Below are 18,869 nucleotides of genomic sequence, written 5' to 3'. Positions count from 1 at the left end.
ACTATGGGATGAGGGGGGAATACTATGGGATGAGGGGAAATTTCCTGGAATTTCTTTCTAAAAATGAGGTGCGTGTTATACGCCGGTGCGTGTTATACGCCGATAAATACGGTATCTATTTATTTTTTGGCGCAACCTTTCTCTTTCTCTTTACTGTGTATTTCTTATATAGAGGGTTAGAGGGTTACCCTCTATAAGGTTGCTGCCTGTTCACTATATTATTAGCGCTAACCTAATACCTTTTTTCTGGACCATACATTAACTGAGCTGATACACACTAGATGAGGAATACTGTGGTTGGCTCAAGTCTATATATAACTTTGACAGTAGTCATTCTTAACCTAGACCGTACACCTAATCCCTTTTAAAATGTTAATCCTTCAACACAATGTTGCCATGGGACCTTCATATTCTCACACACATGTTTACATTATGATTTGTTAGTTAATTTTAACAATGTCTTCATAATGTGCAAGATACGACAGATCTTCATGATGTACAATTTATGATACTTATAATACCTTCATGATGTACAATATAAGATATTTTATGTTTTCTGTGGTATGCAAATAAGATAAACAAAGAAAGAAGTACTACATGTTTTTAGTTATTTTTGTTTTAAGTTTTTCTTAATGTTTCATTATGCCAATAATTATTTAGAGTTCGTGAACAGAAGAGGGAGTTTGCGGTGAAAGATGTAACACCGGCCATCTACAAGTAAAGTCAACAATGTCACACAAAACTACCGAGAACATAACTGCAGAGCAAATGGAAAGCAAAGAGTTAAACAATGGAGAAACACCAATGGCAAAAAACAGTAGTGATTCTCTACAAACCTTTACTCCAAAACAAAAATCAAGAACTACAAACGAAATTTGCTCAAATAAAAAAAAAAAAGCACGGAAAGATAATTGTGCCAAAGTTGAAAGTCCTCAGCGTCACAAACCCTCAAAATGTATAGTGGATATGGAAGTGAAGTTAGTCTATCCTGATGAAGAGGAGATTGCATATGAATTTCTTGAATCCACAATGTCTCACAGCTTAGAATCAATGTGTCGATCCTCTGGAAAAACATGTTCCTTAAGTGCACTTAATTCTAGTTTCTTACTTGACAAATGGCTTCAAACAAAATTAAAAGAAGCCACAGCTTGCTACAGACAGAATAATTATTCTATAGCAGTGAAACATTTCACAGAAGCACTAGAGGTAAGAGATTTAATGTTTTATATGTATATTCCTATGTTCCTGCAAGCATAATTCCCCTATCAAGTACATGTTCTGTCCCTGAGAGGCATGGGATTAAGAGTTTGCTGTTAAACGAACCTTATTTTTGCTTCTGGCACAATTTTTCAGTCGCTCTAAATGGAGAGAGCCAGTATGGACTTAAGTACAAAGAGAAGTCACAATGTTTACATCTCTATAATGTGATGTACTATTGCTACCTGACATGCATAGCTCTGCACGTATAATTCTAGACTAAGCTAATTATAGTTGATATTATAAACTTGATCACCAATTTGTGCTCTTAATGATTTGCAAAAAAAATAAAAAATAATTAAAAATAAAATACATGTTAGGATTAGTGAAATACATTCAGAGGTAATACCTACATAATACTTTTACACATTTTTGCATAGTCTGAGTTAAAACAATATATGTTTGTTAACTAAGGCTGGTAAATGGAAGGTTCAAGTTAAAGGGTCACTCCAGATCCCTAAACAACTTTAACTAGCTGAAAAGCTTTATGTGTGAAGAGTGTCTCCTTTTTTTTTTATTTGGCAAAAAGTGTAGATTTCAAGAGAAATTGACACTTTTATAAATTAACCTGGTTGCACCCCTTGGCTTTTAAGCAGACAACAGGTAATCTTACTTCCTGGTTTCGTTAGCTCAATGCAGCTGACCTCAAGAGGCCGCAATTGCCCAGAGCACTTGACTTACAAAGACTTACAGTGCCAACACCCACTGGCGTACATACCGCGGTCGCAGGGGTCGCAGCTGCAACCGGGCCCGTCACTCCAGGGGGCCCGGCCGCCCTGCAGACCTCTGCGACCGGGTACTCACCGCCATCTTCTGCGGCCCCGGCCCACGCGGCACACCGCCAAGGCCGCCGTCCAAGGGGTCCATCGGGTGGTCCATGCTGTCAGGGCCACCCGATGGAGATGGATTGCCAGGGGGCCTGGTCAGCTCTGGGCGCTTTAACAGCGCGACCGGGCCCCCTTTGATTACATCACACAGAGCTGGGAGGAAGTGACTCCACGTCACTCCTCCCAGTTATTACTGAGAGCACGCACAGGATGAAGAACAGGGAGTCAGAGTAGGAACTCTGACTCCCATCCACCTGAGCCACCACTGGACCCCAGGGAAAGTCACCCTCCTGCACCTAAAAGGTAGAAAACAGGAGAGTGACTTAAATATTTTGTGTGTGTGTGTGTGTGTTTGTATGTATGTGAGTATGTATGTGTCTGTCTGCCTGTATGTATGTGTGTGTGTCTGTATGTGTGTCTGTATGTGTGTGTGTCTGTATGTGTGTGTGTCTGTATGTGTGTGTGTGTGTGTGTCTGCCTGTATGTATGTGTGCATGTTTGTATGAATGTGTGTCTGTCTGTATGTGTGTGTGTGTGTGTGTGTGTGTGTGCGCCTGCCTGTATGTATGTGTGTGTATGTGTGCTTGTCTGTTTGTATGTGTGTGTCTTGTGTGTGTGTGTGTCTTTCTGTATGTATGTGTCTGTATGTGTGCCTGTATGTATGTATGTATGTATGCCTGTCTGTATGTGTGTGTCTGTCTGTATGTGTCTGCCTGTGTGTGTGTGCTTGTCTGTTAAATGTATGTATCTTTGTATGTATGTGTGTCATGTGTGTATGTGTCTGTGTGTGTGCCTGTCTGTGTCTGTGTGTGTGTTGGTCTGTATGTATGTGTCTGTGTGTGTGTCTGTATGTATGTATGTATGTATATATGTGTGCCTGTCCGTTTGTATGTATGTGTGTATGTGTCTATGTGTGTGTGTCTCTATGTATGTCTGCCGGGGGGGGAGGAGGAATAGATAGGGGGGAGGGGCCCCACGGATCATTTTCGCACTGGGGCCCCATGGATTGTGTGTATGCCACTGCCAACACCATAATATATATATTTAGGGTTGCTTTAGTACAAGGGATATTGCTTTCTTTAACATTTTCTTTTTGGGGGGATGTTGGCACTGTGTAATGAGAATATGATACCCAATAACATATTCTCATTACAATAATGTTTGGTATTCCGCAGGGATATTCTTTACTTTTAATACTATTACTATTGAATTGAAGTGATGTAATATTCCTTGGCCTCATTTTTTTTTAAAGATATATATATATATATATATTTAACATAGTGGCTCAGTTTTCCCTGTGAAGAAGATAATGGCATTGGCTACATTTCTGCTCGGTGTGGCAAAGTAATCACATCCCTGAGTCTTCAGCTGCACATTCACTGTTATATGTGCTCTCTTGGGCTGTCTCTGTGTGTGTCACTGTATCTGTGTTCAGTGAAAACATATTAGGATCATAATAAACATGTAATATGATTTATATGGACATATTAACACCCCAGACATTTCATTAATTATTTTGTAAAGTTCTACTTGATAGAGTTTTAAAAAAAAACTGACCCATCCTCCCTTCCAACCTAGACTTATTATGGCTCAGTAAATTGCATTTTGTCTTTTTGTACAAAAAAAAAATAATATATATATATATAAAATCTACAGGACGCTTGCCTGGGTTAATCCCCTTCTACCTCAAACACTCTAGCTTAAAATATTGCCGAGTTGTCTATCAACTTACGAAAGCATATCCCAAACATAGACATATGTCAGTATCCTATGTGCTGGGCAAATGGGAATGATATGAGTTATCCGCTAACACCAAAATGATCAGTTGCAAGAAATCATCATACCATTAAGAGCAAAGTATGTGTAATGGTACTTGCTTAGTTCAGACAGAAAAACGATCTGCTACAGTAGATTTCATTATCTCTAGTTCAGGTGGTTTATTAAAGGATTACTCCAACCACCATGACCACTTCTGTTTTTAAACATTGTGATGGTGGTAGGAGTCTGCATGTGCAGTGTTTCTGCTTCAAATGTTGCACACTGGGGGGATATTTTTACTTTTTGTGTGGGGGAGGGGGAAGGGGCTAGTTACACCCCCTGGTACATGACTTAGCTTTGGGCTGCCTAATATCAATTTGGTGCAAATAAATTATGTCTGTTGTCAACACGCACACCATTCCTGCCTTCCTATTTCATTCACGTTTTTTGTTTTTGCTTTTTATATCCCTCTCCCCCCCACCCCCCTCTGCTGTCAACGCCACTGTGGAGGATATTTTGTGGAGAAGTGAGCAATGATTTCAACGTATACTAAATTAATCTGGTTGCCCACTTCTGCTTAAAATGACATAATCATTCTAGCAAGTGTGGCCTTGTATAGATAAAGGAGCAATCAGTATATTATTCTATATGCCTGAAGAGCTCTCAGCAGCAAAAAATAAACCTATAGCAATAATACTTAGAGTTGAAGTTTTACTCTGCAATTGCAGCTAATGACAATATCGTCATATTTCTGTGTAAAAGAGCATAGCTTTGTGAAACATTGTTTGCCTAGTCTCCAATACAATTGTAAAATAAAATTACTTGACAGAGACCCTATGAATGGCCTTCTTTTCTTTTAAAGACATTGAAGGTCATTTATCTACATGCCGAAAATGCCATAAGCACATTTAATATAGCAGACGTTATGCACCATTTTCTGCTGTTCGCGTACAATATTTGCATGACCCCGAAAGCACCAGGAGAAAGAAAGAAGAATCTAAAGTAATCAGAACTTTGTAGTCTGCAGATTGCCACGTTTGCATGACTTATTTCTTTTATGCCATTGACAGGCCTTTTATGAAATAGATCTGTGATGTTCTTTGTTCTGATTTTATTCACCCTGCACATTTTTTCAGACTATTGAATCCTAATAGCAGTGCAGTGTTTTTTGTGACATTCTAACTTGAACGCAGCATTCTTGCCTTGTATACACCAGTACAGATCGCTGTGTGCTTCTTCTTCTTCAAAAAAAAGATTCTGAATTCATAGATAAAGGCAATTCCTTTTTATATACAAATAATCTATTTGAAAGATTCTTTTTTTCTCGAATTGCTTGAGCTGGCGGTTATCTGCTAAGAATTTGTTTTGTACATCCTCGCCTAAACTTAAAAAAAAAACAAAGTGGTCGGTTCAAAAAAACATACGTTCTACAGAAAGTTTTTAAATTTGCACTTTTTGCAAAGTCTCAAAACTCTATTGGAAAGTAAATCACTGATCTGCATCTGCAGAGTGACACTCTTAGCAAGATAACTACTATATCTTAATGTAGTGATTCTGGTCCCTGTAGTCTTACAATTGTAAACACTTTGCTGAGAAAAACAAATAGTTTTTCCATTTATGCCTAAGGCCACTTGTAGTGGCTGTCACTCAGACAACCACTAGAGGTCCTTCCTGGTGCAGTCATGCAATGTTTGCAGGACCTACATTCGGTGTCATCTTTCTCTGCATGAAGACGCTGAGTGGTCAACACAGAGATTCACTGATCCTTTGACTGAGAAGATGCTGATTGACACAGTGATGTGATTGGTGCACACTAAGCCCACAATACTTCTCTATGAGTAAACATTGGATTGGCTGAGATAATCTGTAATGGTGATCTCAATCCAGGAAAGGAGAAGGCTATGGCAAGACTGGCATCTATGGGGGCTAAAAGTCAGTAAAACTTTAAAATATTTTACTTTGCTTGTTTAGGGGGATGGGGAACAATAATTTAAATAGACAGGGACACACTCTAATGTTAAGAATGCATGTTGATATTCTTAATGTATTATTATTCCTTTAAGTCCAATATACTGACATGTTTCTATTGAAGTATCCATGTGCAGGGTGAGATTTTTATATGGTCCATTTATGGTTTTTATGGAGATGACTTTGGGGAAAGACATGGATGGTACATGTAGGCTACTAAACGTGGCCTTGGGGTTGGAATCCTATCAGTAATTTTTGTATGCAAATATGTACCAGCTATTAATACTAACATCAGCTTATGACTGATATTTAACAACATCATTGGATAACATGTCTCTATTTTAAACTTACATATACACATTCTCACACATTCGTGCTTTCAGATAAATCCACCCCCACTTAGGCATAATTACACAGACGCACGTGTACTCTCCTTTACATATACATAAATACACACATATGTTCACACTTTTCTATCTACACCTGGTTATATTTACAGCTTTATGTAATTTATGGTTTATAGCTATTACCTATAAAATAAGATCACTAGTATGAATGAATCATTTACATTATATTATACTCTCCATTATCATATGTAAACAAATGTTTGTACACCAATGTGTAATATTTAATGAGATTTTGCATAATTTCTGTAAGCAGTATGTATTACTAAAATATTTTGAAACATGTACAGCGTAATTACATGTGTATATAAACTGCATATTGCATATAACAATATGCTTATGGTTTTATAAACTTACCATTACAATAATGTGTAAAGTAATCTGCTGATATGAACTAATCTGAGCAGACATTTGTAAATTAATCCATTACCCCATATAAACAAATAAACTGATCATTGGAGATACATATAACACTTTGATTCAGATTAAACTTTATTGTCACTGTACCGTGTACATACGAGGGCAATGAAACACAGTTGAATGCAAAAGAAATTAGTAAATAAAATATACAATTTAAAACATGTTTTATTTCCAATGTAAGCTTTTACAATCTATACCTAATAACATACATAACTCCCTAGTACTTGAGAAATACAATCCTTCTTCATTGATATCAATTTTAAGTCTAACATTATACAATAGTGCCACCGTATACAAATTCAACATAGAACCCATAAACCTAAACTTTGTCGTTTATACTTGATAACTAGGGACCATGTATTTTTATTTTTGCTACTCTAGGCTCATACAGTTCTATGCACACTTTATAATTTTAAAATGTTCCTTCCACATTATGTATGCGGTCTTTTTGAACGAATATGCGTGTAGGATGTTAAGTGTGAATACGTACGTATGTATGTGTATGTAAAGAATGCATTCATATAATAACAATGGTTGCTTCTTGTTGAAGCCATTGCCCACTTTTTCTTGTTCAATATAGGAATAATTTATATAATGAAGACGGAGCTTATGTGCAATGCAGACATCACTGCAGCAATTTGATTTATGAAATATTTGAGTTGTAGAATCGTGATCTTTAGTAAGAGACAGATATATGAGCAGATCTAAGTTAACAAAATGTTCTTTGCGTAGTGTTCCCCATTTTTTTCCCTTCTACTTACAACATCTCCTGAAATCTTTCTTTACTCGATGGAGAGGGGTTTATTCAGAAGTGGGAACACAAATATGAGTTATTCCATATTTGAACATTAATATTTAGCTTAGCTTATTACTAATGCAAGCCAAAATAGTAAAAGATCACATTTAAGGACCATTTTGAACACCGAAACATCTTCAGTTGAAAGGTCGTTATAGGGTCTGAAGGCCAGGGCCCGGTCATACCTTATGGGTTTAGGCTGTTTTTAAATGGTTTAAACCCAAAGTTCCTCTAAGCCCCTCTGCCACCTCCTCTCGCCCTGGATTCAATGTGGAAAATTTTCCCTTGGAAACTGGTGATAAGGTAAGAGCATCAGCTTAGCTCTGAGTGCCCATTGAGATGAACGCTTTAGAAAGGACTTTATGCAATGAAGGGTGCAACAGTAATCTTTCATTAAATAATTTTAATACTCTGCAACTTCCATCCAACTCATCTGATACACCACTACTTATATTCATCTTCAACCATGCTGTAAGGTCTAGTGTGTTGGTGTAATGTCCTAATTCTTTGGCATTGAAACCTCAGTTAGATGCATTGTGAATTGTCAGCAATTGCATCTGATTATTTTCCAACAAACTGTAAGGCTCTGGAAAATCATGTATATACAATGCTGCATAAGGGTGGGAAAAGCTTTCAAGAATTATATCAAAGAGACGTTTTGAGCATATTCTCCCTGGAAACAAGATTCCCTTTTGGGACTGACTTATGTTTGCTAGAACACAGCCTTGTTTGTATGAAGCAGTTTCTGATCCCCTCCCTCTGTTCAACGTGGCATGTGTTACAAATATAGTATAGAGCATTAGACTGCATCCTTACTGGGACTGGGAATGAAGATGTATGTATATGCATTTAGATTTTCAATATTTATATCATAACAATTGGAAAATAGGATAATGAGCTTCCTGATTGAATCATTATATGCAGATTATCATATAAAATTGACCTATCAGTTGTACTGTCCATAATTTAACCAGTGGCGATTCAATTTTGACTCTTACTTACTGTTGGCCAGGACACATACTATATATATATATATACATATATATATATATATATATATATATATATATATATATTTATACACACACGCACACACACACATACCAGAGTTGACATTCACAAACATGATGCAATGATTATTATAATGCTGATTATTTTGAAGGCATATTAAATTTCTAAACCTGATTCTGCAAAATACATCCATTATTTTCCATGAAGCCCATTTTAAAGTGACACTGTGCAATGCACTCCCTAATCTCTGGATAGTGCCTAAGATTAGAGAGAGTTAAACTCCCTGACACGCAGTCTGTTATTTATCACTGGTAATGTTTGCATTCAGCCTTTCTCTCATATTTATATTATTATGATTTGTATTATATGGCAAGAGGGGAGCTGAGTAGACAGAAAACGACATCTCACATGATTTTACCAAGCTTAGGCACACTAGGACATGTATGTCCTGCAGAGCTTATCCTTATCCCTAATTGTGCATATTACATAATATACACAAACACGCATGCACTCACTGAGACATGAACAGATTGTAGAGTTGGCTATACTCTTTCCTACTGACATGTCTTATATGCATGTCATGATTTATTTAGTAATTCTTGGAGTTTACAGACCCTCAAGTTAATAGGGGATCTATATGCAGATATTCATTATTAACTTCCTTGGGGACATATGAATTATTTAAAATGTTATGGAGATCCTCCTTTATGAAATATGGTTCATAGAGACTGCTATAATGTATATTTAAGTTTGTCTAGTATTATTATATTTAGGGTTATTTTCTTCTGTGTACTGCATTTTGTATGTATTGTATTTGTATAATACGTTTTCATTTTTTTGTAGGAATAACTCCCCATCAATCACTATTTTTACATTTTTACACCTGCCGGTGTAAATGATCTAGGATCACCATACATAAAAGATTATCACATCAACGTCAAAAATTAAAATGGAGATATATTGAGTTTTATTTTAGTTGCTTAATGGCACCCACAATTTGTATTCATTCATGATTGATTTCAACATTGATTTTCAAATTGCCTTTATTCATCGGTTACATTTTACATAGTTATTCCCATCCCATATTTTTTTTGAATTTGTAGTTTTATATGTGGAGCTCCTTTTTCACACAAACTTTGAGTGACAAATGATCACTTGACAGCTCATTGTAATTAAATGATGTATCAGGCTCTTTGACTTAAATAGTTCTAGGTGCTATGAAATTAATTGTTTGACAAGTTGTTTATTTACGTTTATATGGCATAATACACAAAACATGCCAAGTATTTGTGTTTCTCTAACCCATCTGTTATGTACATGTTTATGTACTTTAATTAATTTAACTTCGTGGAAAAATAGAAGAATTAAGAGCACACATGTTCCCCTGGCAGGTTAGCAGTTCGGTTAATGGAGCCAGGTAAATTCATGGTTCTGTGGCCCTGGGTAATAGGCGACTGCCTAGGGACACATTTTGGTTAATCTGTACATTGCTCCCATGATGCTTTACACATGTTACGCTTCATGAGAGCAATTACCAGTAATAACAGTATGGAAACAATGACTAAGATTACATGCAACTACCCCTTACTACCCCTACATGCAAAACCAAACCTGTAAATAACTTAATAAAAAGTATGAAACATTCCAGTTTACTGTTTTACTCCTTAGTGACTGAGGTTTTTCCCAAGATCTGTGTGTTTGCGACTGATGCCTTTTTGCACTTTGCTATGTGTTTGTTCTGCTATACTTTCCTGCACTTACTTATATGACATTTCAAGTCAGATACCCTATATTTATACATAGCAGATTAGAAAAAAACTGTCATAGTTTTACTCATAATAATTTCTACACAACTTGTTTAGCTAAACAAAACTCAAAATAAATTGACTTATTTAGTTCTAATTGTTATTTGGCTAAAATTTAAAGTTATAGGGCAAATATTGCATTGAGTGAAATATGGCTTTAATAAACTTTTGCAAACGTTTTATTTAGTTGAGATTATAACTTGGCCACATAATAATGCAAAAGAGCTACAAAAAGGTGTATATTTATAGAAATAAGATTTACCAAGGAGTTTAACCCCTTAAGGACCAAACTTCTGGAATAAAGGGGAATCATGACATGTCACACATGTCGTATCCTTAAGGGGTTAACGGGCATTTTTACACTTTTCATTTGAAGATACCTCCATCATTATGAAAGAATAAATATATGTATTTATAATGCTGGAGTGTTACGTTTACTGGGCACCCTTTCCCCTAGTACCTGTGAAATAAAGAAGTTACTTACCGAGGGAAGAATAGGAGATGGAGACTAGAGGAGCAGGGCGGGATATAACTCCTTTAAATGTAAAATAATTAGAATGGTCTTAGCTGTGCACATCATGACCATGTATTAAGTGTACAGGCATAGGCATGTGCAGCACGTTTCATTAGGGTGTGCACCCAGGAATGTTTTTTAGAAGGCGTAGTGTGAGAGGCTACTTTGTTTTGTGTATGTGTGGGGTGGCTGTAGGTGTTGTATCTCTCTGTGTGTCATGTGTGTGGGAGTAGATATGTATGAGTATAAGAGAGTGATATATTTAGCTAGCTTTTAGTGATGTGTATGGCAGTGCATGATATGTGGGTTACTGTGAGTGACATGTGTTGATACCTGTGAGTGAATAGTGTTGCTGTGTGTGATGTGTGCTGCTGTGCAGTCCATGTGGGCTGATGAGTGTGCTTTGAGTAAGTGGGGGAGCTTGGATAAGAGTGATAAGAATGGGGAGAAAAAGTTAAGGGTGGGAATGATAGGAGTGGGAATGAAAGGAATGGATGGGAGTGATTGCAGGTTGTAGAGTAGTAGGGATGAGCTGGAGTGATAGCAGGTTGCAGAAAAGTAGAGATGAGATGGAGTGATAGCAAGTTGCAGGGGTATAGTGGTTACAGCATGGGGGGTTGAGGGCTGCAGAGGAGGGATACGGTCTGCAGTGGCAGTTAGAAGATGTAGAGTGGGCAATAGGGGCTGCACCAATGACATTGGGGGATGCAAAAGAGGGGTAGGGGCTGCAGTGAGGGGGATAAGGGCTGCTATGGGGGTTAGGGAGCTATCGGCTGTAGAAGTGAGCAAAAGGGCTGCAGAGTGGGGAATAGGAGCTGCAGAGGAGGGAATAGAGCCTACAACGGGGGGTTAGGGTGTTAGGGGCTGCAAAGGGGGCCATGGTGTAAGAATTAAAAAAGGAATATAATCCTTCACAAAAAAATATTGAAGAGAGATCTCACAGCACTGTAGACTATATTCAGTCTCACTTAAAGCTCATATGAACATACTTTGCATTTTTGTGGTCAGGGTTTGGCAGCCATATATGCTGAGGACTACATATCCCATTATGCTCTGTCTGTTGCAAAATAATAGTTGTCTTCCTCTGGTACCGGGTTCTACCAGCATGCAGTATGCTTTAGAAATACACTTCTAACTTGGTAAAAGCTGGGTGTTTATTAAAATTGCATATCAGCGGCAGTGAAACATATTGATTTAGGCTCAAAGTAAATGGAATAATGAAATCTTTGTAATGCCACCTCTTAGCGTGTCTGTTTCCAGTTGTCAGATTGAATCATTAATGGAGTAGATCAGATATCAAAGTCATTTTTAAAGGTGTTTTGATCAATATCCCTCCTGACATAATGAACTGAAATTCAGGTCCTCATATAATAAGCCTCCCCTAAGAAGCTATTGATATTGTTGTCGAGTGCCATTAATAAACATTGAACACCAAGCTAGCGTATGTAAAAGATTGTTCCAGAAACAACAGACATCTTTTCTATTGATGTTTTCAATTTATGCTGTAAATCACAAGCACAACATAAAAGGTGAAAAACTACAAACCAGTTTTGACTAAATTAGAAACAAAAAACTAATGATGAACTGTCTATTAAAGATAAACACCATTATGCTTAAGCACCAAGCATGCTGGGAATTGTACTAGAAAAATAATTATAGGGGACTTATTACTAAACTTTGAATTGCAGTTAACTAGAATTCAAATGATGAAATCCGGTATAAATGAACTTACTTGAAAAAATTTTCAAAATCAGCTGCGGTCAAAACTAATTTTGCAAAAAAGTGTACAATTTGGTTTTCGGTTTGTTACAATTCAGTGTTTAGCGAGTGAATCGCCAAAGTGCGGCTGCCCTTCGCTTTACAAAACTGCACTTTGCTTACAGTATTGCTTTTCTTCTTTCTGATTTATTTTTTTCTGAGGAAAAGATGGGGATCCAATCCCTAAATATATGATATAGTTTAGAAAGGGAAGGAAAGCATTAACTGAAATTTGGTGGAATTTTTCACAAAGATTATAAATAGAGGAGGTGGAAATATGAGTTACTTTGCCCCTTCTGTCATAAAAAGAAGACACATTTACCCTTAAGGTTCACCGAATGGCTGCCTAGCTCTTATCTTATCATACTGAACAGAACACCTTGTATAGAGACATCTTCTTTATTGCATGTATAGAAAGTAACACTAAGCAGATCCTTTATAAACTCTTTCCTGTTTGTCTAAATGTATCATGAATTACTTTTCGTTGTTACTTATGTGGACTCCACAGGTAAATCCCGGACGGATCGGTTTGTTCAGGTGTAGATTAACCCCTTAAGGACCAAACTTCTGGAATAAAAGGGAATCATGACATGTCACACGTGTCACGTGTCCTTAAGGGGTTAAAAGGAAATTGATTAATTCATACCAGCTGAAAATAATTTGTTCACAAGTCTAATTACAACTCACAGGCTGATTATTTCCATTGCTTGTATGGGACATTCCATCAGAATCAGGAACTTATCCCTATATAGTAGAATATAGCGTTTGTTAACCTTTTAATTCCCTAAGCACAATTTACATTTGATGGACAGCTTTGCAACCTCACTAGACTTGTGCACAAATCCCTCTTAGCTGTGTCGAACGAATCTAATGCCTGTTTATTGCTGGATGAGCGAATCAATTCGTTCGTGATTTCCTGAAAAAATTGATGTATTCATCTGGCGTTTAACAAACCCCTTTGTTTGTGATTTCCTGAACTAAAAGGCATTAGGTTTGTTTATCACAGGGTGTGTGTGCATGTTCAATACACACAGGTGAATAATTGCTCATTTTCAGATCAATGTCTCATTCAGGGCTAATGCATTCCCAGAGGCTGCATGGGAATTGACTTCAAGGACTGGATATAGGGTTTCCATTTCTATCATGCATTATTCCTTGACCTTGACTGAGATATTTTTGATAACAAGCAGCAGATGAAAATGTCCTCAATGTTATATGGCATTCGAATGGTGCAACAAACAACAATTGCATATCACTCATGCATGGGAATCTTTCATAGTGCCACGCATCACTTTTCATGTGCCATCTATCAGCATGTAGACATCATATGTGTCTTGGAAAACATGGTGGTTAGGACAACCTTATCAATAACATACATCAAAAACCATGTATGTAGGTATGTATCTGTGCTAAAACATGTACACATTCACTTTAAAATGGATTGATAAGTACTCAGAAAGACACTAACCAAACGTTTAGTAGATTAATAATTTAAGATGGCAAAATATTTTTTGGGCAGTAACCATACTATTATATTCATCCAATGCATTAATTTTATATTAATTGGTTGCTAGCAGGATTATTTACTTGAGTTATCATTCATAGTGAAATTGAAATTTAAGGTCAAAACAGTCAAACTGGAAAAATTCTTGAAGTCAGCTATGCTTTTAGATCGGCTACTCTTGCCTTAAATTTGAAACTCAATTACAATTTTCACTTTAAGTAACTCTGTAAGTAAAGCTTGAACTATTTACTCTAGACACACCACCCCCTGAGATGCTTATCAAAAATGCAGCCGGAAACATATATTTGCATAATTGTCCCTAATTACAAGCAACCTTGGAAAGCTAATTTAATATGTATATAGCCCATCACATCATAAAGAAAATATCAGTTACCCTATTGCTCATTCCGTTGTGGTTTATGTTACATATTCAATAACAATCAGTATGAAGTGTAAATGATCTGACAAGCATATTCCCCACACTTAACAGTCCCAAACATGGATATAAATATTGCTGTAATTAATAACAGGTTCAGTGCTATTTATATTCATATTTAGTAATGCACGATTTGTTACATAAAAACATCAGTTTAAAATGCACCTGTCATGGTAAAACAGCAGAAGCACAATTTAAATGGACACTCCAAACACCCACACCCAGGTAAAATGTGTAAGCCAACGACAAGTCGTTTTTTACTTATTTATTACTTAACATTAATCTTTACTTTTTTTTTTTTTAATAGTTAGCTTTTTCCAATATATCGATCCATATTGTTCATCAATTCCAAACTAGTGCTTGTTCCTTTATTGCCCCAATAGTGCTGTTGTATGACAATCTACTATAGAAAGCCAACAACGGAACTAGTTCTCCAAACACATACTTTGCCCATAAAGCACTGCTTAAAGGATTGAATACAAACAACAAAATAGTGTGCAGCGCAAATACGTAATACCACAAATGAGATGCAATGCATGCACAGTGGAGATGTATATACCCAATGAAAGACACACAAATATACCATAATTGTTGACAGAGTCAGATGGTAGCCAAAAGTCAAATACTGGAAAGTTCAATAATACATCCCATTTCTGAGAGCCTGTCTCGGGTAATAACGTTTGTAGAGAATGGTCCAAAGGGTATTCCTCTGTATGAAGCTTGTTCCTCAAAGTAATGCAGAACAGGCACACAAATTAAAAGACAAGTATTCACATTTATTTATAAAAAAATATAAAAATCTTACATAAAAGTTGTAGTAATGCCGTTCACAGGTAGATACCAAAAGCACAACGCGTTTTGACGAACTCACTCGTCTTCCTCAGATGCAATAGTTAACAACAAGCTTCAAACACATTTAAATACAAAGATTGGCACGGGAAATGGGTACTTCCAAACCGCCCCCTTCGCCTAACTTCGCAATTATAAAAACCCTTTAACCCCTTAAGGACACATGACATGTGTGACATGTCATGATTTCCTTTTATTCCAGAAGTTTGGTCCTTAAGGGGTTAAGGCATTCCCATGTACATCCTTATTTGTCCCTATTTTCTTAGGGATACAACTATGGGTTCAAATATTTTTTAAATTATTAGCACCCCTGTATACTACCCATGGTTTATCTCCTATAAAGGTTTGCAGGTCCTCATTTTGTTTTAAAATGTGCCAATGTTTTTTTAAGATTTTATGAAAGGAATAGCTCTGGGAATTAAAATCACAAATAAAAGAAACTTCTTCTTCCCGTATATTATCTCTCTTTCTATAAGTTAAACGTTCTTCTCTAGGTTTAGTCCATACTGCTTTAAATTGTTGTTCTACAGCATCTTTCTTGTACCCTTTTTGATAAAATTGTTTTTTTTAAACTTCAGATTGATCTAAAAAAGTGTCTTCCTCCACGCAATTCCTTTTAAGCCTTATAAATTGACCCTTGGGGACATTAGAAAGCCAAGGGTTGAAATGGCAGCTGTCACAATCAATATAACTATTGACATCAACAGTTTTAAAATAAGTACTTGTCATAATTTTATTATTATTAACAAAAATCCTTAGATCCAAAAAATGAACTTCTTGATTACTGATCTCAGAAGTAAGTTTAATGCCCCAAGAGTTGGCATTAAGATAGACCAAAAAATCATTAAGAGAAGGTAAATTACCCTTCCAATTGAAAAAAATATCATCAATGTACCGCCTATAGAGGACCAAGTTCTCACTCCAGCCATGCTCAGCATAAATAAATGACTCTTTCCAATATGCCATAAACAAATTGGCATAGCTGGGTGCGAACTTGGTCCCCATGGCGCTACCCCTCTTTTGAATATAAAAATTATCCTCAAACCAAAAAAAAATGATTTTGTTAAATCATTTGGATGCCCTTAATAATAAATTCGATCTGTTGGTCCTTAAAAGAGTCAGACTTCCTCAAAATATACTCTACTGCTTCACAGCCTTTATGATGTTCAATAATAGTGTTCAGACTGCTCACATCACTAGTCACTAAAAAATACTCCTCTAGCCAAATGACCTCCTGTAAAACATGAATGGAATCTTTCAGATAAGCACGAGTACTCACAACTAAAGGTTGTAAGAGCTTATCAATATAGTGGGACAGGGGTGACAAGAGAGAATCCACCCCCGCCACTATAGGTCTACCTGTGGGGTGTACTGGGTCTTTGTGAAATTTGGGAAGGGTATAAATTACCAGGATAACAGAATTATCCACATTTAAGAATTTATGTTCATCTTTATTCAAAATCCCTTCTTCTAATCCCTGATTCAAAAATGCAGTAAGAAAGTTTTTAATGTTAGGTTCTGGATTAGTGGTAACTGTGCCATATGTGATATCTTCTTTAAGTTGGATAAACATTTCCTCTAGATAAGATTCTTTATTCATAATGACAACTCCCCCCTCCCCCCCCCTTATCTGCCGGCTTAATAATTATCTTATCATCCCTCTTAAGATCTTCCAGGGCCTTTCTTTCTCCCCATGTGAGATTTTGTTGAAACTTAGAAAGTGGTTTGATTTTTTTAAGGTCAATAACATGCCTTTTCAAAGGCTTTCATACTAGCCGTTTTTAAATAATAAGGAAAAAAAAGTAGATGTTGGTTTTAAGTCTGTATGTTTAAATCCTTCTAGCTCTTGTGTGATAGGTTCTTTATCACTTTTAGTGAGGAAGAATTTTTTTAGGCATTTTTTCCTCATAAATCTCATAAAACCCCATAGGACCAAAGAAGGACGAAATATCTCATTGCCAATTGGCTGTTAGGCGAAGGGGGTGGGTTGGAAGTACCCGTTTCCCGCACCAATCTTTGTATTTAAATGTGTTTGAAGCTTGTTGTTAACTATTTCACCTGAGGAAGTCGAGTGAGTTCGTCGAAATGCGTTGTGCTTTTGGTATCCACCTGTGAACGGTATTACTACAACTTTTATGTAAGATTTTTATATTTTTTATAAATAAATGTGAATACTTGTCTTTTAATTTGTGTGCCTGTTCTGCATTACTTACTCTGAGGAACAAGCTTCTGCAAACGTTATTACCCGAGACAGGCTCTCAGAAATGGGATGTATTATTGAACTTTCCAGCATTTGACTTTTGGCTACCATCTGACCCTGTCAACAATTGGGGTATATGTTGTGTCTTTCATTGGGTATATACACCTCCACTGTGCATGCATTTTATCTCATTTGTGGTATTACGTATTTGCGCTGCACACTATTTTGTTGTTTGTATTCACTTCTTGTTGTGGGATTTTGTGATTATTCCCATTAAGTGTGTTCTAGCTGCTTTCTCTTAGCGCCACGGATTGTACTGCTTTTTCCTTTTTCTTTACTGCTTAAAGGATCACTATAGTGATCACTATATAACCCTTAGGTCCTCCCCACCCTCAGCCCCCCCCCCCCCCCCTCCCACTGGGCTTAAGGGGTTAAAACCCAGCTACTTACTTTATCCCAGCGCCGGGCTCCCTCAGTGCTGGTGACCTCTGTATTCTCATTACTCAAATGACGTTTGCCCATAACTCAAGAGAGTTAATGCACAATACGATTGGGTTCTGTAGCTCAACATATATGATGGGACACAAAGGACACACTTACTGTGATTACTGGGAGTTACAATTGTCCAATGTCATTGTATAAAACTGAAATGCAATAGAAAACATAAAAGAAAACAAAATAGGCCAAAGCACAACTATTGCTAAAGATCCAAATATATTCAGTCAAATATAATGTTATATTAAATTAATGATTACATTTTTACAGGACACAAAAATGTGGTCTTACAATAAACTTCTGAACTGCTAAATAGTAGTAAAAAAAAAAAGTTTCATATAACTTGTCCAACATTGGGCTTGAGTGTTTTTTCTCATGTTCATTTAGTCTGCTGCTTGTGCAGTCTCCATCTGCATGGTACTTTTATTCCTTCACTACTTCAGAAGATGAAACCGTTAAAGGGACACTGTAGGCACCAAAACAACTTTAGCTTAATGAAGCAGTTTTGATGTCTCAGTGCTCAATTCTCTGTCATATAGGAGTTACATCACTTCATTTATACAGCCATAGCAACCCCTCCCATAGCTTTACTAGATAATTAAATAATTGAGAGCCATCAGTAGAAATTTAAAGGTGCAGTTTACACCCTTTGCCAATGTAGTGGTTATAGTTACATTAGGCTTTAGACGTCATACCTCATTTCTTTCTTGAATCATTTTTGAGCCATTTGACTGATACTAGGGGTCTTAAGACACTCTGCTCCCAGCACCCATTTATCGGTCATATTTTAATACAATTTATTAGTGGAGCGGGTCAGCTGATGAGTTAAACCAAATAATGGCATTTAACTTTGGAATAAATTGATAT

At 36.6% G+C, this 18,869-nt stretch overlaps 1 protein-coding gene across 1 annotated transcript in view; it reads left to right on the top strand.

Annotated features, from left to right (window-relative positions):
• The first annotated feature begins 729 nt into the window (after window positions 1-729).
• The window catches only part of SPATA16 (spermatogenesis associated 16), a 416,620-nt gene continuing 398,480 nt past the window's right edge, over window positions 730-18,869 (top strand). Inside the window, exon 1 of the mRNA XM_063441689.1 lies at window positions 730-1,206. Coding sequence (XP_063297759.1) covers window positions 730-1,206 — 477 coding nt within the window. The remainder of the gene's footprint in view (window positions 1,207-18,869) is intronic.

This window comes from Pelobates fuscus, chromosome 2, assembly GCF_036172605.1.
Source record: "Pelobates fuscus isolate aPelFus1 chromosome 2, aPelFus1.pri, whole genome shotgun sequence".
Taxonomy (NCBI): domain Eukaryota; kingdom Metazoa; phylum Chordata; class Amphibia; order Anura; family Pelobatidae; genus Pelobates; species Pelobates fuscus.
Note: the sequence above shows the minus strand (reverse complement) of the source record. Positions and strands in the feature narration are given on the sequence as shown.